This window comes from Amblyomma mixtum, chromosome 10 (assembly GCF_055824585.1).
Source record: "Amblyomma mixtum isolate Tamu chromosome 10, ASM5582458v1, whole genome shotgun sequence".
Taxonomy (NCBI): domain Eukaryota; kingdom Metazoa; phylum Arthropoda; class Arachnida; order Ixodida; family Ixodidae; genus Amblyomma; species Amblyomma mixtum.
In genome coordinates, this window is record NC_143021.1 from 140,776,272 (window position 1) to 140,801,421 (window position 25,150).

The window sequence follows — 25,150 nt, forward strand, 5'->3', positions numbered from 1 at the left end:
TGCCACACTGTTCATGCGAGGCGCCGCTGTGAACCGCTATATTAGTGTTTTACTTTTTTCTACGCTGCGCAAAACAAGAATTCAGACTGCGGCAGTGCATGTTCCCTTTGGCACTACTAAACTGGAGGTAAATAGACGATCACTTCATTTGGAAACGTTTGCAGTTTTCCGGGGTGAACACTTCTGGATATGATTGCAGGAACGTCTACTCATTAGCAAAATAAATTGAGACGTGCGTGAAGAGGGCGACTTTCCCATATTTGCTCTGCATTTTTCTGGTGTAGCCCGTACGGAGGTCCACACGGTTTTTCGCAGCTCGCAACGTCCAATCGCACTTGGTTCCGACTGCGGCATTTCCAGACACCCGCTTACACATGCGCTTACCGGCGCTCGAAAGGATTCACCCTCACTAAGCCGCAGTGCAAACAGCGACCTTTGTCAATTTTGAGGCGCTTTAAACGAGTGTAATGTAGAAAATGAGTCCTTGAGACAGTGAAACTGGGAAGCGCTCTCAGACGCGACCGTCGAGCCAAAAGCAAACATCTTGAACTAACCGGTAAACTGGAGGCATTTCCATACGATACGACGCTGCACTAAACCGGCGCGCTTGCAGAACGGAGGCGCCGCTCCGCTGACCCGCTAGCGTGTGAGCGTACTGCGCATGGGCACTTGAGCGTCCGCCCCGCTCAGCTGGGTAGCGGGCCGCAAAACCGGTCAGCTCAGCTAAAAGTGTCTAATAAAGAATCAACTGGGAAGCATTAACGACGTGGGTCGTAGCGTCCAGAAAGTTTTCGGTCAGGAACAGGCTGGAAAAATCGCTGAAGCGCCTTTGTGATAGCTCTTACGGTTTTCGTTCTTTTTCTCGGCGGCAGCAACTTTACAGTATGCAGTTTCTTCGTGCAACATTACTACACTTGCGCATCATGAAATAACCTAAATATTCTAATATATGGCAAACATAGTCACCCTTCAAATCCTCGCTGCCGCACGCGCTGCGGAAACCGGTCACCGTATCGTTGTTTCAGGAAAGGCCACGTGAGGTCGGCAGAATCGCAGGAACGATCGCGCCGTGTTTCTCAGAGCACTAGCTGCCCCGTCAAGATGTGGACGGTGCGACTGAGTGGTGTTCCAGAGGAAGTCAACCACGGTGCCGTTTCCATCAACTGCAAGGTATACTCGTTCGGCTCATTTCACGAGGACGGGCCTCACCCCTTAAGGAACCTCGTCGTCGTGTCCATCTTCGACCCTGCAACGTCGCGGTGGGATATTGTGCTAACACATTCACCGTCCAATGGCCAGCCGAATAACATATGCCGTCGCACCGTTGTCGCCTACGGTCACTGCGCGTACCTTTGGGGCTTACGGAACGGCTGGGAGTTGGACAGCGTCCTTTACCGTTTCGGCACCAGCACCATGTCATGGAGCTGCCCTCAAGTGAACGGTGAGGCGCCGACACTGCATTACGGCGCCTCAGCTTGCATGGTCGGTCATCGCATGTATATTTTTGGTGACCCACATGGTTCCCAAGACGTCAGCGCGCTTGACCTGGATACCATGAAGTGGCATCGCGTCCCCACCAGTGGAGAGGTCCCTCCTCCGCGATCCTTCCACACGGCCTCTGCAATCGGGACGCGCATGTACGTGTGGGGTGGCGGCTTAGCTTCTACTTTTCGCGCAGGTCGCTTTGAAAACGTGAACTCATTATTCTACCTGGAAACAACCACCTCGACCTGGGTGCGCCCACACGTACAGGGCGTTCCCCCCGTGGCTCGGTACGGGCATTCAGCCTTTGTCTACAGGGGCGAGCTGTACATCTTTGGTGGGTTCAACCAACTTCGGGACACTTACTGTGCAGACATTCACAAGTACGACACTGAGACATCGTGCTGGAGTGAGGTGAGGCCGCGGGGCTTAGGCCCGTCTGCCCGGTGGTTTCCAGGCTGCTGCATTACTGGCGAAAGAGTGCTTGTGTTTGGCGGTTATGGCCCGGTACAGGACCCGGAGGAAGGAGAGGCGGAGGAGGAGGAAGCGGCTCTGACCGATCTTCACGTGTTGCACTTGGAACCGACACTAGAGAACTTGTGCCTGCTTGCGGTCGTCGATGCACGACTGGATGTAAGCGAGATCCCACTCATTAGAAATCAGATCAACGCTATGCTGTCACCATGATGGAAGTCACAGGCAGATGATGCACCTGAAGCAAACAGAGTGCCAGCGACGAAACTGTATTTCTAGTGGATGATAAATGAGTTTTGTGCATGTATAAACACCTCTATTTTAAAAGTACTTTTAGATTCAGCCTCTGTTCTGTCACACACAGTAGTTTATAATGATAGAGCAGTTAAGCAGTACTTTTTGTAACAGGGCGAAATATTTGTCCGAAGGAATATTTACTCCTGTATATCGATTTCACTCCATCCTGGCTGGTTCTTCTACTGATTCAGAATAATATTATTTCGCTTCAGTCCCGTGCTCGTCTCTAGCTGCATGTAGAACATACGAGACATCTTTTTCAAGGCAGACAACAGAGCGACTCCCCCGATTAGACAGTGATCCTGCATTTGAGCTGGGCGCCAGGATAGATTCGTCTACATCTACAATGCATCGAAAAGCGACCCAGTTTTCGCCTGTTCCTGCATTGCTGTCCACAAGTTGATCCCATAGAATATAATGGGTCGCAATGCTGACGACTATATATTTTTGGCTCGTATCTATAGATTCCTGATAACATCTCTCAAAGCACCAACGGCTATCCATGTATTAACTTTTCCCCGTATTACTCGTGATAGCTTGTGCATCAGATCGTACTGGAGGTAGCCAACAGCATCTTGGCCGGACCAAGAAATTTGCTTTGATATCTAGGGCGTCGTATCTATACGAATGTGGCAGTGGCACAGGCGCACATGGCAATATCAGTTAGATTCGGAACGAACCATCACACTACCCCGATAAAATTGGCGCTACACTTAACGTGTAACGTCATGTGGTTGTCTTCTAGGCCTTGCCCACTTCAGGAAATGTAGGCGGCAGAGAACCACGCTAAAGGACGCTGCGGACGGCATTGAACAGCGCCTTCTCTGAGCGACTCTACACATTTTATCGGGAAGGACGACTAACTTTCGTGCTAGTCGTAAATGTCTTGCTTTGTGCGCGTTATTTCGTTAGAGAAAGTGCAGCTCGTGTTCGCTGCTTCCATAAAAGAGTGCAAAAGCGCGCTATTTTTGCTCAACCCATTCTTTTTATCGAGATGAATTAACCACGCGGTGTCTCAAATAAAAACTCAAATTAAAAGCTGTCTTCAAACGCAACTGCGGCACAAATGCGCTTCAGGTTTGCTTCGTCTCACCGTACTGTACTCTCTCAGCTCGTTCTCATACTTATTTCTTTTCTCTTTCCACAGCTTTTCAGCGGATTTAGGGCCACGGTTCTGACTCCATGGTCGCGGGTCGAATCTTCACCCATTTCGATTGAGGCAAATTATGAAAACCCGTTTCGCATTGTATGTGTTCGCTAATGGAGCCCAGGTGCATAAAAATATGGGTTAGCACGGGCGTATGGCTGGTGCGTTTAATAAACACAGCCTTGCACTGCCGTGCTTAACCAGGCGCTACGCCTGTACAGCCGTAGTTAACGCTGATATCGTATTTATTATGGCCAAGACATTTAATCACGCTTAACCGAGAGCCCTTCAATACAGTACAGTCCATACCTTACGTACAGCCTCGGTGTGCTAAACACGCAAAATCCTACCACTCCAGAGCTTCAGTGGGGCACGTACCGCTATTGTGCAGCCGTGCCCGAGTCTAGAAAGTCCGTGGTCTATAATGCGGTGATTGACTGCAAGTGTGTGAGTACGACCACAAGGCACGTTCTTACGTAGAAATGCGTCAGTCGTAGTCGACTTCACAGTTGTCATCATGATCATCATCAGCCTGGCTACGCACATTGCAGGGCAAAGACTTCTCCCATATCTCTCCAATCAAAACAGCCCAGAGCCATGTCTCCGCAATCTTCTTAATCTTATCCGCCCAACTACTTTTCTGGCGCCCCCCGCTACGCTTACCATGAACTCAACCGATTCGCAGTTGTGCGCGCTCGCAATTTGCACGTCGTAAGCTTAGTAAGCGCACACATATTGTAGGTTCTCCGGGCGTGTTCTCTCCTGTTGTGGCAGGTTGTGAACCCCTCCTATTAACTTTTATTCGATACCGCAGCGCTCTGCATTACTGCACTGACACTTAACCTGCAGTAAACTATTGCGGACACCTGCGTAGATTCTGGTGATAACACAGATCAACTAAGCGCAAGAGTCATTTGTTGAACGCCCGAGAAGTCAGTCGCTTCCTCGTCTTTAGGGAGCCGTGGCGCCGAGTCAGTCATCACTAAACTGACCACCGCTGAAAATCGCTGGCTCTTCGTGCAGCCGTATCTTCACGCATTCTCCCGCCCGCGAAGCGACGGACGCAAGTGGCGCCAGCAGCATGCGAACATAAAAAGTGCGTGCAGCGAACGAACATGGTCTGTCATAGCACCGCGGCGTCATTGTGCCCGTTCGTAGCCTCAGAATGCTAGTCGAAGGAATGGGGACCGGCCGTGGCACAGCTATCAGTGTTTCTAGGCGCAATGAAATTCCTGCTGGAGTACCTTAACGAGGAGGGCTGATATTAGTGTTATTTCTTCAAGAATCAACATTGGGTGGACGATTAGAATTTACTTTTTTCTCAACCCTCTTGAATATCCTCAAGCAGTTATTTGCCATCTTAAAAATTCCTGAGACTGTTGTAAATTTTTTTTTCTTGCGAATACAGGCACGAGACCAATATAACAGCCGTGTGGTATGAGAGCAAGTAAATGTAAATGCCATTCGGCAACGGCGAAGCGTATATTTTTCTTTGCGCACATAGGAAACTAAACCACACCTTGTGCGACCCCGAAAGTTAGTTGTCGTGACATCAGAAGGCCCGGGAAGGAATACGTTGCAACACGGCACATCAAACTGCTTTTTCGGCTTGGCCCCGACGCACCTGCTTGTTAAGGATTTCTGTAAAGCTTTCGTGTTGTGAGTAAGCAGACAAGAAAAGGGAAATCAGGGGTTGTTATGTAAGGCATTGCAACCATGAAGGTGAGAGTTCCTATATCCCCCAGCAGCAGCAGCCACGAATTACAGACGCTGCGCCAATTACTCTTTCACTTGCGTTCATAGCTGTTGGAGGCCGAAATCTGGCAACGGACGGCCGGAACACGTGGTCGGGGGGAGTTGCTGGCAAGGCATCTGCTTTAGGCGCGGAGTGGTAAAAATCGGGCCTGCTAAGGGAGGTTGGCGGATGTATAGTCCGCCTGCTCTGCGCGTGGCCGTGTGCCGCGCTTTACATGGGTTTTTCTACATCGCTTCTTTGCTGCCGTGGCATGGTAAAATTGAATGCACTGCTAGTCGACCCTAGAAACCGGGGCTTTCGCCTAATGTAGGAAAGGGCAGAGAACACATTCCTTCATGATTTTATTTACTCATATATCCTTGTCGGTACATTCAATCTGAAAGAGATATTTCTCAAAATACACTATGTCTCGGTTACAGCATTCCACACAATACAGATATTGCGTGTTGACAAACCAGCTGTGTTAAGTTTATCGCAAACGGCGCACCTGACATTCTAAGCACATCAGTTTGGGCATCATTCATGTAGTACATCTTCAGTCATTTCGCGCATACTGTTCACTGAATTCAGAACGATAATTCTGTGCTCAGCGAGTTCACGCAATTTAATGGATGCACGATGTACCTTGCAGTCTTAGATAATTGCAAAAAAATTGTTTAATACTTACGTCAACGCGTGAAAGCAAACCACTACTACGCTGAATTTATGAAAAAATAAACAGAGCCGCGCGAAAGCGATCTCGACAGCCCGCGCAGCTAGAACAGCGGAGAAAAACTTCGGAGAATGCCTAGCCTTGTGTGTGTTGCTGCCCTCTACACCATCGCTCGCCAGCGCGGCTCCAAGGAATTACGTCAGCTCATATCGGCGATTCTTCCAGAATGTCGGAGTAGTTTCTACTCAATGCTGACGGAGAAGGCTCAGCCTTGAGCGTGCTAAACGATGCCCTATCTCGCTTCACTGGCGCCCCTACGGCGGCGGCACACAACAATGATCTCGAAGCATATTGAAGCCAGTCTTCGCGCCTGACCATTGGTGACGCGCGCTCGGCGCGAGAGAGGAAGGTAATTCCACAGATGATACTGTGTATATGTGCGCGCCTGTCTCGGAGCGAAGAACGAACAGACAGGGAGCTTACCTATATATGAAGGACGTCGATGGCTGTCTATCAGCCCATGCCGCCGATTAATAAATTCTCGTCTCCATGGACACATCCGAGGCGCACGGGCGCAGCGCCTACGCGCCCAGCGCCACGCCGCGACAAGCGTTGGGAAACATACGCAAATGCATGGCCTGTCACCTCCTGTTGCTGGTACTCGCGCTCAGCTCAGCTGAGCGAAGAAAACGACGCGAAGAGCCGTACCGGATGCCGAGAGAATGCGTTCTCTGATCGGTTACACCGACCGCAAACCAGCGAGCCACTTCCGGCGCCGGCGCGAGCGAGGCTCAAATATCTAACATAGACAGATATTTGCCAAGGGCTAGTGCCAGCTCGCGTCTGCGCGTGGCCCATGCGCAGACCAGCCACGGCGTACGTTTTTTCGCGTAGGCGTTGCGCTCTTGTGCCTCTGATAGGCCCATGGAGATGCGCCTAATAGCTTCTTAGAAGCGCGCCCGCTCGACTCCCGGGGCAACACCACTCGCGCAGCCACGGCCCTACGAGGCAGCGCGCGCCAGTCTGCGGGACGCACCGTCGTGAAACTCTGTTCGTCGGACTGGTTGGTTGGTTAGTTTATGGGTTTTAACGTCCCAAAGCAAATAAGGCTATGTCGCAGTGCCCGGTGAACAAATTTTGTTCGTTTGTTTGTCTATCTCTTGTGTTCATGCACTCTAAGTGCAATAATTCATTTGTGTGTCCTCTCTCGAGTGTTCCTTTGCACGAGTTGCAGTGTTCTGTCAATTACTTTGTATGTGCTCGAACTAGCGATATCTAAATCCTCTGTATCATCTCTTTGCTGTATAAATTATGTTTTGTTTGTGAACCTTTGGCTCCAACCCATTCTCTGTCTTGCGGCCGGCGACAGCTGGGCACCAAACGGCCAATCCCCTCGTCACTCGGTTGCTGTTCTCTGGTTGAGACTGCTACGCTCAGCAGTGGCCATCCGCATTGTGACCGAGACCGCTACCCCCCACGCTATAAGGCTGTCTGGGAACGCACACTAAAGTGCGCGAAGTGCTGACTGATGTGAATAGTATTATATTAACATACAAGAGCATAATGGGTTCCCACAGTTTGCCAACTCTTCTGCGGAGCAAGCACGATGATTGTTTCGTCAGCAATAGTTCATGATCCACGGAGCCGAAATGAGCGGTGGCTTCCGAGTAGGCGAGCGCAGGCCGACGTTCGCTTCTTATCCGAGCGGGCGTCACTGCGCCCTTTGAAATTTCAAGAACAGAAAACGGCCGTAGCTGTCGCAGCACCGACATTGTTAACACAGGGGGGAACACGACGCCATTGTCTGTGACCGGCGCCTAAAAGCAGGGAACAGCGCCCGAGATAAGACGTCTGTAGAAGTTCGCGAAACACGAAAAGGATGCGCGACGGTTGAAAGCGCCGCGGGTTTCAGAAATTAAAAGGTATAGAGGGAGAGGGATCTTTTCTCTTTTCAGAAACTTTTTGCAGTTAGATCTTGCCTTTAATTATAGCCACTAAAGCCAATTACTTCTTGAGCCAAGATCACAGCGGTGTAGGCACAGTTACTGCTTAATCGAGTGTTTGTCCAGTTAGAAGAGACGGAAGTTCCTCGCGCTTTCCTCCCCCTTTGAAAGTGCAATATTGCAAAGAGAAATTTTACAAGCATGGGTTCGCATCCCAACCGAAGCATATGATGCATTGTCGTTTGTGTTCCAATCAATTACCTTTTGTTGATAGAATAATGATTATATTTAATTCCTATTCATCAACACAGTAGAATGAAATGAATTTGAAAGGTCCACTATGTTTCGTCGTTTTCGGTAACTGTTTGCTTCCTTCAGGCATGTGATAACGAGCCCCTCTTTTCTATTTTTTATTTTTTATTTAGTACATACTGCAGACCCTTTTCAGGATCCAAGCAGGACAGGCATATATTGTTAAAACTCAATAGAGATACAGAACACAATGAAAAAAAAAATAAACAAAAAAAGAGCAGACAAGTTTTGCGAAACTATTACGATGCCATAACATGGTTCCAATCGGATATTGCCCACGGAAAAAACGAATGTTTAAAACAGTCAGTTTTCGCGAAATACGGTGTCAATGAGTGAATGTGATGATGTCGGGTATAACGTGTGGTTAGAGGGGATTTGTACTGTGAATGATCCAAAGCAAACTTATAGTTAAGTAAAGAATAAAGAAACTCAAGGCGATATTTTCCTCTTCACGTTTCAAGTGTTTCGATATTGTTAGCCGCCATGAGGTCAGTGGGGGAGTCGGGGATTTTAAATTTGGAATAGATAAACCTAACAGCTTTTCTTTGAACCCTTCCTAATTTATATATGTTAAGTTTAGTAAATGGGTCCCAAACAACCGAACAATACTCAAGCTTTGGCTTGATGTCAGCGTTATATGTCAGCAGTTTTACGTGAGAAGGTGAATTTCTTAGTGCCTCAGAAAACATAGCTTTTTAAATGCAGAGGAGCATATGTTATCTATATGTGAGTTCCAGGAAAGATTCCTTGTTTTTGTTACACCTAGAATTTGTAGCTATTAACCTGCTTTAGTGTTGATGATCCGAGGGTATACACGTGGTTAATCGGGTTCTTTTTATGTGTTATTTGCATCGAAACTGTTTTTTCAGTGTTAAGAACCATGGAAACCAATCAAGAACATTGCGAAGACACTGGTAAAGTTCATTTTCATCGTTAGTACACGTAATTTGACGGACAACGACACAATCATCAGCAAACAAGCAAATATGAGTTCCTGGAGTAACCACATTAACAATATCCTTGATGTAGATCTGAAAAAGCAAAGGCCCCACGACGCTTGGGTGCCCCAAGGAAGCGGTGCCCCAAGTTCGGTCCCTTGTGGGCTGAATAGCTTAATGAATGGCTCGTTTCTGGCAGTCTTGATGTCGTAGGTACCATAAGAACATCTGTCAATGCAGAGGCAGCGTCTGTCGGGAAACATATTCCTTAAAACCACTTTCGTTCCACGTCATCGCTGGCGGCAATAAGTGCGGGTACTAGTGCTACTCAGGCTCACATGCAGCACGCCACGCCATCAAGTCATTGCAGGATGCTTTCATCACAACCGTTTCAAGTCATTAGGCGCTGTTCTTTTCAGCTAATTACGCAAGGTTCCCGTGAGGAGCCAGGGTCGGGCTAAGTGGACTGGAGGAGCATATGATTGCGTTTCACGGCATTTTTGGGGTGTCGTTTTTGGACAGCAAGCCCCACTTGACAACCGGGAAGTTAGCTCGAGTCGTGGGACCGGCAACGGACGGGCTTCACTGAGACACCAGCAAGGAAGGGCTCCGGTAAATAGTTCACAAAGTAAAAATCATCAAAGCCAGTGCTCTTCTCACGCTTGTCTTCTCTACATGAACATCGCTGAAGGGTTGGGGCCTTTAACTTGTGAGCTTTCAGTACGGCAATACTTCTATAAGCATTAAAATTTCGATTTTTAGTAAATTAACGTTTTATGGTGTGTCTCAAAATAAATCTCAACCAAACGGTCTTTCTAGCATCTTTACTGCAGAATACTTATCCCAAATTACCCGTTCTTTTTGTGTCAGTCTCTATAAAGTATCAGCAGGGATGTATGCATAGTGTTCCAAAAGTGAACACAAGCCTGCATTGCACTGCAATTGCAATGTATCAGTGACAGCATTGCAGTGACGTTGTGTCAGTCAGCAGTAGCAGCGATCCTCCTTCCCAGCTATCCTTTGAAGGTGCACACTTTGCATCGGCCGACACTGTGGACGTTGACATGTGTTTATTCCTTGCACGGCTGGTGGAATTTGATGAATTCTTTGAGGATTTGTCAACCGCGACGGCGCGGTTTTGAGGACGGGATTAGCCTGTAAGGCCATAGGGTAACTACTGTGTCCGCAGTATCGCAGGTTTGAACAGTGACTGTTAAACGTCAGAAGTTGACAGAGGGCGATGTTAAGAGCACTATCTCTTAATCATCACGTTTCGAGATTTCGTGGGGACTGCTACCACCTTGAGACTGCAGCACCATCTCTGGCGGCATCTAGAAAACAGCACATCTCGCGTTGAGACTTGTAGCGCCGTCTACAATAGCATTGTAGAAACAACCAGCTGCCGCATGCAATGTTGACGTCACGGGCATTCAAGATGCCGTCGCTGTGGCATCCAAGTTTGTTTCCACGAATGGAAGTTTACCCGCGTTACTCGTGGCTCATTTAAATCGCAAAGTTTTACGCAAGAATGGAAGACTCATTTGGGCTGAAACCAGAATAACACGGTAACGAACCAACCACCCAGTGGGGAACAGCGTTGGACTTTGTTTTCTGTGACTTCTTTGGAAGGAGGGGGGGGGGGGGGGCGGAATTCGTCGTGGGCTGAATGTGTTCTGTAGCTAACTACTTCACAGACCATACGATTGTGTTTATGATAATTATGAAGAGCCGAGAAGAAGAATGTGAATCCCTGGCTGACTACGAAAGTGTTATGGAAGAAGACAGTTCGTCTAACCAATTAAATGAAGTATTTGATGAAGGTGTCAGTGAAGACGTTAAGCAGTGATTTCTGTGATAGTTGGTTGGAATATGTACAAGTGAAATGTTTTGGAGTCTGTTTATCACATCGGGAAATAAACGTACAAATTCGTATTTCTATTGGTGTACCTGCCTTTAATCTCATTCATATAAATTCTAGTAAAAAAAGCAGCTAACACTTGTCACTTCAATATCTTCCAGATGGTGACGGCCTTTTTTATGCCAGGTTCCTAAAAGTTTGCAAAGAGGTATCAAAAACGAACATCGTAGTCCACACCAATCTGACTGCCTTGTTAGAAAGCGATCTATTCGGGGTCACAATTTATCTCGAATTATACTCCATCTTTTTTAAAAAACTTCAAGTTGCAGCTCAATGCGCTGTAATTATTCACCTCAACTGTTGCGCAGGTTAATCAAAGCGAGTCGGATCTAATGAAGGTTTTTATTAAAAAATTTTATTTCTGTACAGCTCAGTTTAGTTTTATTTCCTTAAAGGTCCTTTCTGGCCTTTTCTGACGTTTCTGGCTTTATCTGGCTTTTTCCCTTGACCCTCTCCATGTTTACATGCGAAATAAATAAATTTAATAGAATTGAAAACTGAATTTCTTTGCGTACAATTTTTTCAAGGACAAAAGCTGCAGTTTAATTTCTTCACTTATCTTAATTCCAGAATAAATTCGAAACTGCAGTGACAGAACTTGTATCCTTAAAGATACAAGCGAAAAGGGATGCAAATGACAGGTACTGCAAATTAAGTTCGGACATAGAGGAATAATTCTGTTATAGTCCATAACTAAAATGCGCAAAGAGAGAAGTGATGTAAGCACTAAGCAAACTGTATTTCACAGAGCAGAAAAGCTGGGAATAACAAACTTTGAGGAAATAACCAGCAATTATGCTATGTCTGGAATTCTCAGCCTTTCAGTAAAACCGCATCTCATTAGCGAAATATATTTATATTGCGTCATTCGTTAGAAAAGTTGGAAGTCGCGAAATCAGACTGTCCTACTGACGAATACTGTGCACGGAAAAAAAAGCTGCTGCCGGTTTAGCACCTACAAGCACGAAATATTGTGCGGAAGCACTGTTTGTTAGAAAGCGACACCACCTACGCGTACCTGAAATCGCGATTGAGAACCACAGGGCGAGGAAGCCAGCTACGCGCGTCTTAAACTTTTCATCGTCAGTGCCAGTGTACAAGGGCGATAAAGATTAGCACAATGACGTCACCGCAGTGAGCAAAATCTCGCCGTGCGGCTGGCACAACGCTGAACTTTGCGAACAAGCCTCGTACTTTTGTTATCGGCGTGTTCCTATTCGCAGCGCAGAGCGTTGGCATGTGCCGCTGCCTTGGCACATCACAGTGTTCACCTTTTTTTTTTCGTCGCAACTATGATCCGCTACCGCGTTTCTGCAGCAGTGTTGTCGACGCCAACAAATATTAAGGCGAAAGCCTTCAATGCCTCATCATTGTCGACAGAACGTTGTCAGCAGAAGGATGTCAGCAAAAGTGTCAGGCTTTTTTAGTCAGACCAGGAAAACAAATCTCTGCGCAAGATGTGATTCGAACCACCACACTTCTGTTCCGTAGACGGATCACACGGATGCCTCCCAACAGCCCTCCAGTGTCTCCAGCATCTAAGATTCACGAACAATTGTTTGCTTAATTAACATCTTAATCAGACATCAGTGACACAAGCATCAACACCGGGCTAAAGGCTTTCGCCTCACCACTCTTTAGGTCAACAAAATGTCCCCAGGAATTTTTGCTGAAGTGCCGTGTTTCTGTCACAGCGCTTCCCGCCAACGCATGCAGCGCACATCGGTCTGTCTCTACCACCACAGAACTCAAACCGTGATAATTAGTTTCATAGTAGTATTAGTTAATGACAAATCTTTGTGTAGCGTGAGAGTGTGATTCAGTTTAACCTCAGGCGAGTTCTGTTGCGACGATAACCTGGTGCTCTGGCACAGTGGCCAGCGAAGTTTATCTCTGGGCGTCGTCGCGGGTTCGAAACCCAGTCGTGGATATTTATTTCATTTCTTTTAGTGCGAAAGCAATATTCCGATTGGTTAACCCTGTGCAGGACCTCGCGATGTTTTGGGTTTGCGCCAATTGAAAGAGAGAGTAAAAATAAAAAATGGAGTATCCGTTAATAAGATTCGGACCCGCAACGGCATGATCAGATCTTCTTCGCTGGCCACCGCTTGAGAGCACTAGGCTACCGCAGCAGCCGAACACGCCACTTGTTAATCTGCAAGAGACTCTCGCGCGGTGTATTGCACATGTTAATCTTCGTCAGCTAACAATAGTACCAAACTAATAAGCCCGCTTTGAGCTATGTGGTGGTAGTTAACGGGATGAGTGTGCTGCATGTGATGCAATGGACAACGTTGCGTCAGAAACGTGTCGTTATTAAATAAAAGAATAGCGCATAAAACAAGGACACAGGCACAGAAGGAGACTGGACGAGCGCTAAACATCAGCTGAGGATTTACTGCGACAAACGGGTACATAAAAGCACTTCTGTGGCACATGCGCACAATGAGGCAGAACGAGCACGAACTGATAAAAATGTGGCAAACTGCTCCTCAAATGCATTTCTTCCTTCTTGAACAGGGCAAGTGATGTGGGCAAGGATGATGTGGCCAAGAGGGCAAGGAAGAAATGTATCTCAGAGCAGTTCACCCCATTTATTAGTTTGTGCTCCTTCTGATTCAGTGTGCGCATGTGCCACCGAAGTAATTTTATGCACCCGTTTGTCGCAGTAAATCCTCAGTTGATGTTTAGCGCTCGTCCTTCCTCCTTCTAAGTCTCTGTCCTTGTTTTATGCGCTAGTCTTTTAATTAATGATGACACACCAACTAGCCCTGCTTTCCGCCTTGACTGCATTGAGAAACGTGTCACAAGAGCAAAACGCGTTCGCGTTGATAACATTCCTGGAGAAACGCGGCATTCGAGCATAGGCCGCCGTCGTAAATTAGGTACGGTGAAATTGACGATGACGTGTTGAAGACACCAATAGTGTCTATCTGGTTCAGTGGACCACTCTCTTGAGCTTCCAAGTACGTGGGGGTAGTGTACACCTGCAAGAACTGTGCTTCCGCAGAATTTTTCGTGCCTGGAAATGCTAAACCACCCGCTATTTATTATTTTTTTGCTTATTTCACTTGGCACAAATGCCGAAACAGCGCGAACCCACAGACAGAGAGAAAAATGGAGAGAGAAAGAAAAAAATGAAGGAATTCGGGGCAAGCCCGCCAGTCCCTGCACGACAGTAGTGCACTCAAGTGTTTATGTTCCTAAGGTCCATAACACTGGCAGCCCGGCCGGTGTCGATGGTCTGCACGGACGGGTCCTCCGAGCGCAGTAGGGTCTCCCAGTCCTCCCAAGCGTTATATCGCAAGACCCTCCAGCATCGCAAGACGCCAAGGTTTATACTTTGCAATAATGCTTTCGCAGTATATAATAGCTCCCCCTAAAATACCGTCCTCCTTCATTATCCGTGCACTTGGTGTGGCTCGCAAGTTTGTTTTCGTAAACAATTTTTTCCGGGCCTCTGACTCCACCAGCAATATAAATTTGAACAAATGGTTTTGAATAAGCTGGCATAAAAGAATTGTTATTCGAATGTGTGTTTTAATGAATAAAATGCACTAATCAGATAATTTTGAATGGCGCCCTGTTTTGGCAGCAACAGTTGACATCATTAATGAGCAGATCTGCTTCAGAGAGCAAACTATTCCCAGAGATTTCTTTACAAATATCATTAAAAAAAATTGTTTAGTTAATTCTTCCGACACAGGGGAGATGTTTGCTATATAAGACTTAAAAGGAATGAATAAAAAGTGATAAACACCCTTATTTTTCAGGTACAAAAATTTGACTGGTCGCGTCCGAAAAGAAGCAGCTCACTTTTTTTTCTAATTTCAGTATATTTCTATTTCAAGAATACATAGCGTATGGACGCACACATGAATAAAAGTTTTCCTGATTTTGACCTACGACATGAGGGCCGGATTTCGATCGGGTTGAATGCGAAAAGTGCTGTATGCTGAATGTTTGCGGCTCTTCGTGTACGTATAGGGTCGAAGTCAATCAGAAGCAGGCTACTAAGGCAATTCTTGAAACACCCTAGTCCTTCTTTTAATTAAAAAAACAAATTCTTCCAGAACTGGTGGTAGTGAGATAAGAGGCAACACCGGCGGAAGTGCACTGCACGCAATTCCACATTCGCATTGCTTTTATTTTTGTGCACCTACAGTTTTTGTCAGTAAATTACCACACCGTCGGTCATGGAATAAATCAAGCCAATTAACATTTTGTAAGCGACGGCGGTACCATGCCACTGCAGAAACAGCAAAGCTAGATTGTTTTGTTTCTTACTGGTTGCCTAGCAACAAGTTCGTGCGGGGCACGACTTCGGCGAATGGCTTCCGTGTTGAACTTTCTCCTTTGCTGAGGTTTATCGCGCATATACTGCCTCCCATGAAGTTCAATGGGTAACTCGCGTCTAGGCTCTGCTGTCGATGAAATCAGTTATACATTGGCGTGAATTGGCTGCGAGAGCAGAACTGATCTCTTTTTAAGGAGTGAACTGATTACCACCAAAGGCTCTGCTTCCAATGTTGTATATCTGCACTTGATTTCTGAGCCCAATGTGCATCACTCCCGAGTGGGCGTAGTGCAGCCACAAACGTCTTCCAGACGCGCGCGCAGGTCACCACGTTGCCACAGCATGATTTACTCCACTGGATATACTTTTTATATTATTTGATCTAAGTTTCGTCGATATTTTGAGCTCTTGTATCAGATATATTGATGGGCACCTAGCACGTGAGTTAGGTGCAGAATACCTTTAGAGTGGTTGTAGTATACGCTAGGCATTCCTGCGAAAGGTTCGGAAAGACATGGCTAATTATTGTCGGAGGATATTTCTGTGGATTTACGTATTTATTCCGCACTCTCTCCTGTTTGATTTGACCTCGTCTGAGCTATACCATCGCATGATTCATATCATGGAAGCTTTGCGTGGATTCCCGGTTAGTCCGGTCCTCATTTATTTCTCGTCTGATGCAGGAAGGCTTTAGCAAACAGCCGAGCAGCTTCCCGTCGCGGTTAAGTTTGTGAAAGCTACAACCTCGGAAGTATATTGTGAATTTAAAGATCGGTACGAAGGGATTCGTACCAGGTGCGGCCGTTTATCGAAAACGCGTCCACTGCTTAGAATTCAGGAGAGGATCGTCTTTATACCGTTTTTCAGCAGTACACCAGATATGACTAAAATAGACTTTTATGGCCTAATAGTCACGGAGGAGAGACATCGGTGGGTGATCGACACTGACTTTAACAGTGAGCTATATGAATATTTTGGTGCTCTCCTGTGCCAAATTATCAGGGTTAGTGCAAGCGACATTAACGTTACTGAAGACCGCTACCAGCGGTGTAATGTTTACCGGAGAGTGAGTGCGTCTGAGGTCTTTTATCGCGATTCGGCAAGCATACCCCGTTTCCCAAAAAGAGAGACGATTCGGGCTGTATTGGCCATTTATGGGAAGGTGCATGGAGACGTTAAGAAAATATCTGAAGCGTTGGCTTTGATTGATGGATACCGAAGCCTGAACAACACCTTGCACTTAGAGAAAATGGGACTTGGGCGAGATTTCAAATACAAGGTTATTGATTTAGTCCTCCTTCCTACTGGTAGCAGCATTTTATCAAGTGGAGACTTTTACTCTTACGCGCAATATTCCCCTGTTCCGCTGTGCTTCTTCAGCCGGCGTAGGGTAAGGAACAGAATCACCTTTATGGATACCTGGACATCATGCGCCTACTTATGCTTTGCTCTAGTTGGAACCGCGTGTACAATAGGCGTCTTTACATTTACCCGCTGTCACCTCCTTTTTGGATCGCAACGAACGTTCCACGCGGGAAGCTATTTGTTGCTGCTTTCACGCGCACTTCTGGGAAGGAGTCTTCCGATGTCTGCGGCTGACTCTTTAATACACCGACACCTGGCAACTGCTTTCTGGGCCGTAGGCATACTCGTTCTCAGCAATTACCTACAGTCCAGCATTACAGCCACCCGAGGCGTTCCGATTGTTTCAGGCAGTGTGAAATCCTTCCGGGAAATTCAGTCTCGAATTGAGACAGGCTACACTTGGCCTTGCTTGAGCATGGACTGGATTGGATTCAATAAAGGGGAATTAGAAGATAATAATCTGAAGGATTTCTTTCAAGTCATTTCTAAGGCTATACAGAGGTGCATTAGCAGTTGGACCTATGAAACCGAGATGTCCGTGTGCTACAAAAAGGTACGGGAGAGTTCATATGTTGCATTTTCGATGTTTAACGAGGAGGAAGGGCGTGCGGCCGCACAGTGGAATTTGGCTCCGGGCGATCATTTCACCACAGTGAATCAAGTACCAGCTATGCATGTTTTGAACCCACTGGGGTAAGTACTCCTTTTTGACTAGTTGCGCCCTCACATATGCTGCTCGAGCAAGCGGCAGGGTTTACTGTCAGTGAAGCATGTCTATCTATTTTTCCAAATTCATTTAGCACCCTATGACGTGGCCGACGCAGCCCATACATAAGAAGTCACCTGTTTTCTCCCTGAGATTGGCAAGCACAAAAGTGAAAAATAAAATCGCAAAGTTCTGCCTACATTAGAAGCAACAAATGACGCCGTTCTGAACGCAGCATAGGAATTCAAACCCAAAAACTTTGTGAATCATTCGTTACCAGGTTTTCTATTATTGCGAATTGAAATGTTTTCTCTATGCTTTGCGTCTATCAATATTTATCGTCATTTTCCTTACAGCGAGCAACACCGCCATCTACTGCTTGCTATCAGCGAACATGGACTATTGTTCCTCATCGCATCAAGTCCATGCCACAGAAGGCAGGCAACAACGATGAGCATGAAGTGTTTGTCTTCTACTTTGTATTGTATCTGCTCGGTATCGGCTGCAGCTGTGGCTGGAGAACGCCTAACGGAATTTTCATGCCGAGAATCGTTGCATAGCCTCTTCACCGAAACAGAAAAGTGAAAAATAATCAGTTTATTCTGCCCTCCAATACTTAATTTGTTTTTTTCACGGGAACCACGCGCCATATTTACGCCCCATTTTTTATTAATTTGGCATAAAACATTTATCGTTCCCATATTACAGAAGCGTATTTCCTCTTTGGATAGTGTGCATAACACATGTTGCGCAGCGCCTCCTTTCCAACTATTTTCCAGTGACGCCAAGCCTGAACTTGACTGACCCTGCGTTGAAAAGTGCACCGGATTTCACGTCATGGGTGTGGTAACGTGTAATTATGTCACGAACGCATATTATACTGCTTGAAATAACCACACTGCTGCGTAAACATCCTTTCTTCGGTTTTGAAGCAAAGGTTACAGTATATTGAACCTAAGTGAGTGAAATTTAGCAAAGCATAGCACAGGTAATGTGTGCACCTTGCCCTCACAAAAACATTAAATTATATAATGAACCTTCTCAGATGGAGAAACGAAAAGTAATAACATGCAGTAAGCAACAAGGAAAGGTTTAACACTTGAAGTACTTCTCTTTTCGCCATTACTGGGTACGTTTTGCACTGGTGCCGTCCCTATTTGTGCAGGCGAACCTATTTCACTCACAAAGCAAAATTTCTCTTACCTTTTAATTGCTTTGAGTACCCAGTTTAGTAAACACAATGAAATCATTATTTCCTATGATGCTGTTAGAGAACACCACCTACACGCGCTACGCGAATGTACCGTTCACGCTAGACTCGTTTCAACGTCTATTCAATATCGTTGGTTATTCAATATTGTTGTTTATCGGAAGCGGGCAGAGTGGGTGATAGAACAAACGCACGTTAATGATATCCAAGTTGAAATCAAGAGGAAGAAGTGGACTTGGGCAGGGCATCTAATGCGAAGGTGAGATAACGGCTGGTCCTTAAGGGTAACGGAGTGCATTCAGAGAGGAGGCAAGCGTAGCAGGGGGCGGCAGAAAGTTAGGTGAGCTGATGAGATTAAGAAATTTTCGCGAATACGGTAGCAGCAACTGTTGAAGGACAGGGTTAATTGGAGAGATATGGAAGAGCCTTTTGCCCGGAAGTGGGCGTAGTCAGGCTGATGATGAAGAAGAAGATGATGATGATTATTATTCTTTCATCTCTCATCACATAAAGAAGCTGTTAAGTTGAAGCTCTAGATGTTGACCGTCTGTTGATAGATTTCAAAACAATGATGTTCCCAGCACATACGAGCAACAAATATATTAAAAGAATTCTAGTGAGGACAGCTGTCGTGCATTAAAAATATTTTTGGGTAAAAGTACTGTAGATATCCATCAGGAAGAACTTCTTCTAAATGAAGAAAAATCGAAGGTGTTGATTTGTAAGGCACTGCATATACTGCGGTGTTGCTAAATATTGTGCTGAGTAGAAGTCGTCGTTTAATAATTAACTCAAAATTTATGTAAAATCTTGGAATTATTCTATGGGATGAGGTTTTCAGAGTAGGGGTAAATCGGCCACCCCGCTCTTATCTGCCTAAAATATATGATCTATCTGCCTAAGAAATTCTTCTTTATGGATAGCTACAGTAATTTGACCTAAAATATTTTAATGCTCGACGCGTCGCTTAATATGACGAAATCATTTTCGCACTTGATGACAAAAGTAAAACTCGCTAACATGCGCCTGAAAAAACCTGCTGCAGCATCCCGAGCATGTGATAGCGAACGCTGTGTGCTCCGCTTTTTAAACTTTTTTTTTAACGTACCTTTCCCCGTTTTCATGGTATACTGTTTATTTCCGCAGTTTGAAGAAAGTGTGGAACGAATATTATATAAGAACGACCTGGGACGGCGTTGTGCAGTTTGCTGCACAAGCACGCAGCCCCTGATGTAGCCGTGTTGTCTGAGGGTTGCGTTCTGCCACTCTTCTTTCGGCGACTGATACGCGTGCTGAGCAGTGTGTGTGTCATTACTGATAGTGACGCGAGTGAACCGTTCGTATTTTTCGTCTATTATTGCCAAGATTGAACGCCATAATTGACACTGGGAATTTTATTCGGTGTGCCAATGCCGTCATTTGCTCAACAAATGCGTTGCGTGCTTTCAGCAGCTTAATGCCAATGACCATTCGCTGCAGCAGATATATTCAAGCACTTACAGTCACTGCCTTCTTTGCAGCAGCCTGTAGTGCGTAGCACTTGCTTGTCTGTCTGTTAATGTGAAGCTAGTTTTGTATCTGGCTGCTCACCTGACGCCGCAGGGGGGGGGGGGGGGTGTTATATACTATATAAGCGGTGTTACAGGGAAGACTTAAGTAGTTTAAACTCAAACTCATCTGAACCTTTTCCGGGCGAACCGTGAAACAGTGTCGAAGGTTGCAGACCCTATGTATCGCATCGTCCAGAGCTGCTCTTCACGTCTTGTCACTTTCGAGGAGCCACGGGGTCGCCACAGCGCTTCTCGGATGCACCGCTAGGCGCGCATGCGCATTCCGCCAAAAGAATTCTGCGGTGTCCGATAGTAGCAACATGGACAGGTATGGAGAGCGTCACTTTTCTTTTCTCCTAAAACCGCTTAGACAGAAACACGTGGCAGAAAACATCGACCATTTCTCGATCTACGCTGTTTTTTCAGCAATTATATGGAAGCTAATGCTGCTAGCCTCAGCATTAAGACTTTGTTCACAGTTGAAATTTTAAACGCAAAATCCTGAGACATTGCCGAAAAGCGATACGTTCTACAAAAGGCGCTTGAAAGAATACCCATGGGAGATAATTCAGGTGCAATGGGCACAGAAACTTTCCCTCCATGTTTTTCAGGTTATTATTGAATCCTCAAAGAAAATAGGTTGCTTAGGATTCTAAAAGCTTTCATTGATTTTTTATTCTTCAAAACGAGTTTTCGAACAAGCGACAACTTTAGAAAAGATGACAGACATGCAAGATGGCTTACGGATTTGTTCCTTTTCAAAACTGCAGAACCACTTTCATTCCAATCCAGGCCCGTCACCTATTCATATAATTCACCAGCAGGACAATAAGACATAAACTTTGTCTTTGCTGCAACTTTAACTCCTCTGTTTTACTTTTAGTTTTGTTATTTTCGATAAAATTCTATCTCTAAGCCAGCTGTGAGCCATTCCTCCATAGAGGAAGCAGGCTACCATCCGCAATGGCGCTGGGGTTTTAGCGTTCGCATTGCCATTTCATAATGTTTTTCTTGTGAAAGCCAAACTTTCACAGAACCGGAAAAGACCTGCTTCGTTCGGGAAGGAATGGGTGGCAGCCGTATGAGTGACTAGAAAAATGTTCTCGTAATTGTACGGCCGCACATTTGCGTCGTTACAAACCATCGTACAATATGCTGGTTATCTTTCCGGGAAGATCCATCAAGTAGCAATGCGTTGGCGGGGCCTTCGTTTACTGAAGTAAGACATTCGCGCCCTGTGTAATTGTGTTCGTTAGCGTCTCTCAGCACAGATGCTAGCGCATTCGGATGGACAAGATATTCTCAAGATTTCCTCGGAAGGCTGCCGTTGCCAGAGTGGAGACTTCGGGCCCCGTGAAGCTGCCGGAAGGAAGCTGTTACTCCAGTTCCCCACCATCGTGTACGTATTAATGGCAAACGCGGTTTTTATTAAAATATTTATTATTTAGGCACCCGAGAAACTAACGAGGGCAGTCCACATCTCTGGCATCAAGTGCCTTGAAATCAGTCCGCTGGTGTCAGCATACATTCTCAGTGTACTAAGTGTGTCACTAAGGCAGCATAAAACCGCCATATGGATTGCTTAAGCCTCATATTTGCTTCACCAAACAAGGTTTGCTGATCATTGCTGGTTGCGCTTAGCCCTCATAATGCGCCACATCGTATATCAAGTGGAAAAAAAATAATGCTGTGTGCAAAACCCCACAGGAAGGAAAAAGACCTCTTCCATACCTGTCCAAATAGACCTCTCCGGTGTCAGCTGTGGCCACCCAATCCTCGGAAATTTCATAATCACATTTTCCCACTTAATTTTACTGCCAATCCCTGAAGGCTTCCCTTCCCTCAGAATCCAGTCTTTTACCCATAGGGACTATCGTTCATCTTGCCTTCGGATTACAAGCCCAGCCCAAGCCCAGTTCTTCCTCTTGATTTCGACTAGGTTGTCTTAAGTGGTGTTACTTAGGTGTGACTATAACCACTAAACTTAGCTGGAATAAACATATTGCCAACATATGTACGTCATCCTTTCGGAAACTTTGCTTTCTTAGGCATAGATTAAAAGGTGCCCCTTCTAGTGCAAAGATTCTAGCCTACACATCCATCATCAGAGCGAAGCTTGAGCACGCATGCACCGTCTGGGACCCTTACACAAAACATAACATTGAGGCACTGGAAATGATCAAGCGATAGTCTGTTAGATTTCATTTAATAAATATCGTTCTACTTACTCTCCAACCACTCGTGTGGCACAAAACAACATACAGACATTGCAAACACGAAGAAAAAATTAACGATTGAAATTTCTTTTCCACTAAAAATTAACAAGCTATCCGTGAGCCTTGATTTATTTCTTAAACCGATCACAACGCGACTAACACGACATCGTCACATGAAATCACTTACACCATACATCGCTAGAATCAATGCTTTTAAATCCTCATTTTTTCCTCACGCAATAACTCAAAGGAATGAACTCTCGCCTGAGGTTATAAACAGCATCGATGTCATTAACAAAATTGCTTATTAATAATTTCTGAGTTATTATTTCCTTTGTAACGATGAAGAAGTTCCTGTTCAAGCGAAGACGAGGACGAACTTCTGACCGTTGTGTTGAGCGGCATTGCCATCGCTTTGGGTGTGTACTCGTGGTGCTCGACCTCTGTGTCTACGAGGCCTGTGTCTCTGTGTCTACCGCCCAGTACCTCTAACCATCCCAGTACCCATCTTACATTTGGTGGAGGTGCGGGGTAGAAATCTCCACCGTGGAGCTGCGTAACCGCACTCTTCCCATGCTTGAAATGCCAGAAGACACCCAAAACCAATCTGTGCAAACGGGACCAGCTCTCATCTGCGCCGGCTTCATTCGCCAGCGAGATCCGGCAATCTTCAGCGGAGCCGATGAGAATGACGTGCAAGACTGGCTCGCGTCATACGAACGGGTGAGCCTGTACAATAGATGGGACGACGATACGAAGCTGAACAACGTAATTTTTTATCTAACGGGGGTCGCTAACCTCTGGTATCGGAACCATGAGGGAGACATCCGAACATGGGCGGCCTTCAAAACGAAGCTTGCCGGAGTCTTTGGTCGCCCCACTGTCCGGAAACTTTGGGCTGAACAGCGTTTGCGTGAACGCTCGCAGCACGTCGGCGAGAGCTTCACCAGCTATATAGAAGAAGTCATTGACTTATGCAAACGCGTCAATGCGAGCATGTCCGAAGCCGACAAGATAAAACACATCTTGAAAGGTATCGACGATGATGCCTTTCAGATGCTATTAGCCCGCGACTTGCGCACCGTTAAGGATGTGTTCACGCTCTGCCAGAGCTTCGAGGAGCTGCGCAAACAGCGGTTATTGACGCGGCAACACCAAGCCCAGGTTGAATCGCTTTCTGGACTGGCGCCTGCAGCTGACAATACCTCTATGCTGCAGCAAATCAAAGATTTCGTCCGTGAAGAGGTAGCTCGGCAACTTTCTCTTCTGCCTAGCCCTCAACAGGCGCCGCCTTATTTGGCGCCGGCTCTTCGACAGGCCATACAAGACCGGGTTACTGAGGCGCTTCCAACCTTCCATTCTCCGCCACCTGTCGCCGCACCCTTGATTTACGCCGATGCTGCTCCAAGGTCTGTCACCAGTCCCATGTCTTGCGCCTACGTCGCCCCAAGACCTATAGCCGGTCCTCGGACTGGCGCCGACGTTCTAGTATAGCCCCCGCCGTCGTCCTATCCTACAATGTACGTGCCTGTGCAAGCGTCTTCCCCTGCCCTGCGACCAGCTCGAAGAGCAAGCAATCCGTGGAGCACGAGTGACAACCGTCCTGTATGCTACACTTGCGGAGTGCCTGGCCACGTCGCGCGCTACTGCCGTCGCCATCTACAAGCGCCAGCACCACGCGCGCAATATTCGGGGTACTGGCCTCCAACCCGCCAATATTCTGAGGCTGTCGACCAAACGCCAAGTCGTCCTTTCTCCCCTGATCGTTCAGCCCTCTCCAGCCGCCCACCCCTTCGCCACGACGCCGCTCTATCTTCCCCATGCGACGTCGTTCTAATTCTCCTCAGCAGGAAAACTAGGCGCCGCAGTTCCGGAGGCAAGAACTGCGCCGCCGTCGAAATTTCGAAGACCTCATCGGTCACCTGCGAACCTTATTGATGTTTTTGTTGAGGGCGTGTCTGTGATGGCTCTGATCGACATCGGTGCAGCGATTTCGGTAATGGACGAAAAGTTATGTACTTCTTTAAAGAAAGTTAAGACGCCAGTTTCGGGACTCACATTGCGCACGACCAGCGCACAGCCGATTACGCCGTTAGCAGCATGCACCGCTCGAGGTCGAATCCAGGACACACTATACTACATGGAGTTTGTCGTGCTGCCTTCTTGCTCACATTCTTTAATTTTAGGGTGGGATTTCCTGTCGCGTCACGAAGCTGTCATCGACTGCGCTCGCGCAGAAGTTGGGTTCTCCCCTTTGCCTAATGTCTCGCCAGACGCTGCTCCTTCTGATCCGTGCGCTAAAGCCGTCGTCACCGAAGACATCGTCCTTCCTCCCAGCTCCGCTGCGCTTGTGAGCATCTCTTGTGACTCTGTTTGTGATGACGTTGTTCTCTTCACGCCGGCCTGCACTTTCCTGCGCCGCAAGTCCCTCCCGCTGCCCTACGCTGTGCTCACTATTTCTGCTGGCCTCTCCGTGCTATGGGTCGCTAACCCGTTTTCCTTCCCTACTGCTTTGCGCCATGGCGAATGTCTCCTCAGTGTACAATCTATTACGTCCATTCTGAACTGCGAGGGCCCCGCCGATTCGCCTCATCTAGCCATGACTGCGCTCAGCCCTCCATCTTCTGCGCCTGATTCCTCCTCTACAGACCTCTTCCTTCGCTCTATCGCCACCGATCTTCCTTCCCCGCAACGGACGCAGCTTCTTAACCTCCTTCACCAGTACCGCTCCTCCTTCGACTGTCATCGGAGTTCCTTGGGCCAAGCTTCAACGGTCACCTATCGTGTCGATACCGGCAACCACGCACCAGTGCGGCAGCGCCCCTATCGTGTATCTGCCACCGAACGCCATGTTATCGAAGAGCAAGTTGATAAAATGCTCCAAGAC

The 25,150-nt window shown here is 46.8% G+C and overlaps 1 protein-coding gene across 1 annotated transcript in view; it reads left to right on the forward strand.

The window, feature by feature from the left end:
- Positions 1–1,101: 1,101 nt before the first annotated feature.
- Positions 1,102–25,150, forward strand: part of LOC149327122 (kelch domain-containing protein 3-like) — a 45,445-nt gene continuing 21,396 nt past the window's right edge. Inside the window, exons 1-2 of the mRNA XM_089564793.1 lie at positions 1,102–1,441; positions 1,679–1,896. Coding sequence (XP_089420919.1) covers positions 1,102–1,441; positions 1,679–1,896 — 558 coding nt within the window. The remainder of the gene's footprint in view (positions 1,442–1,678; positions 1,897–25,150) is intronic.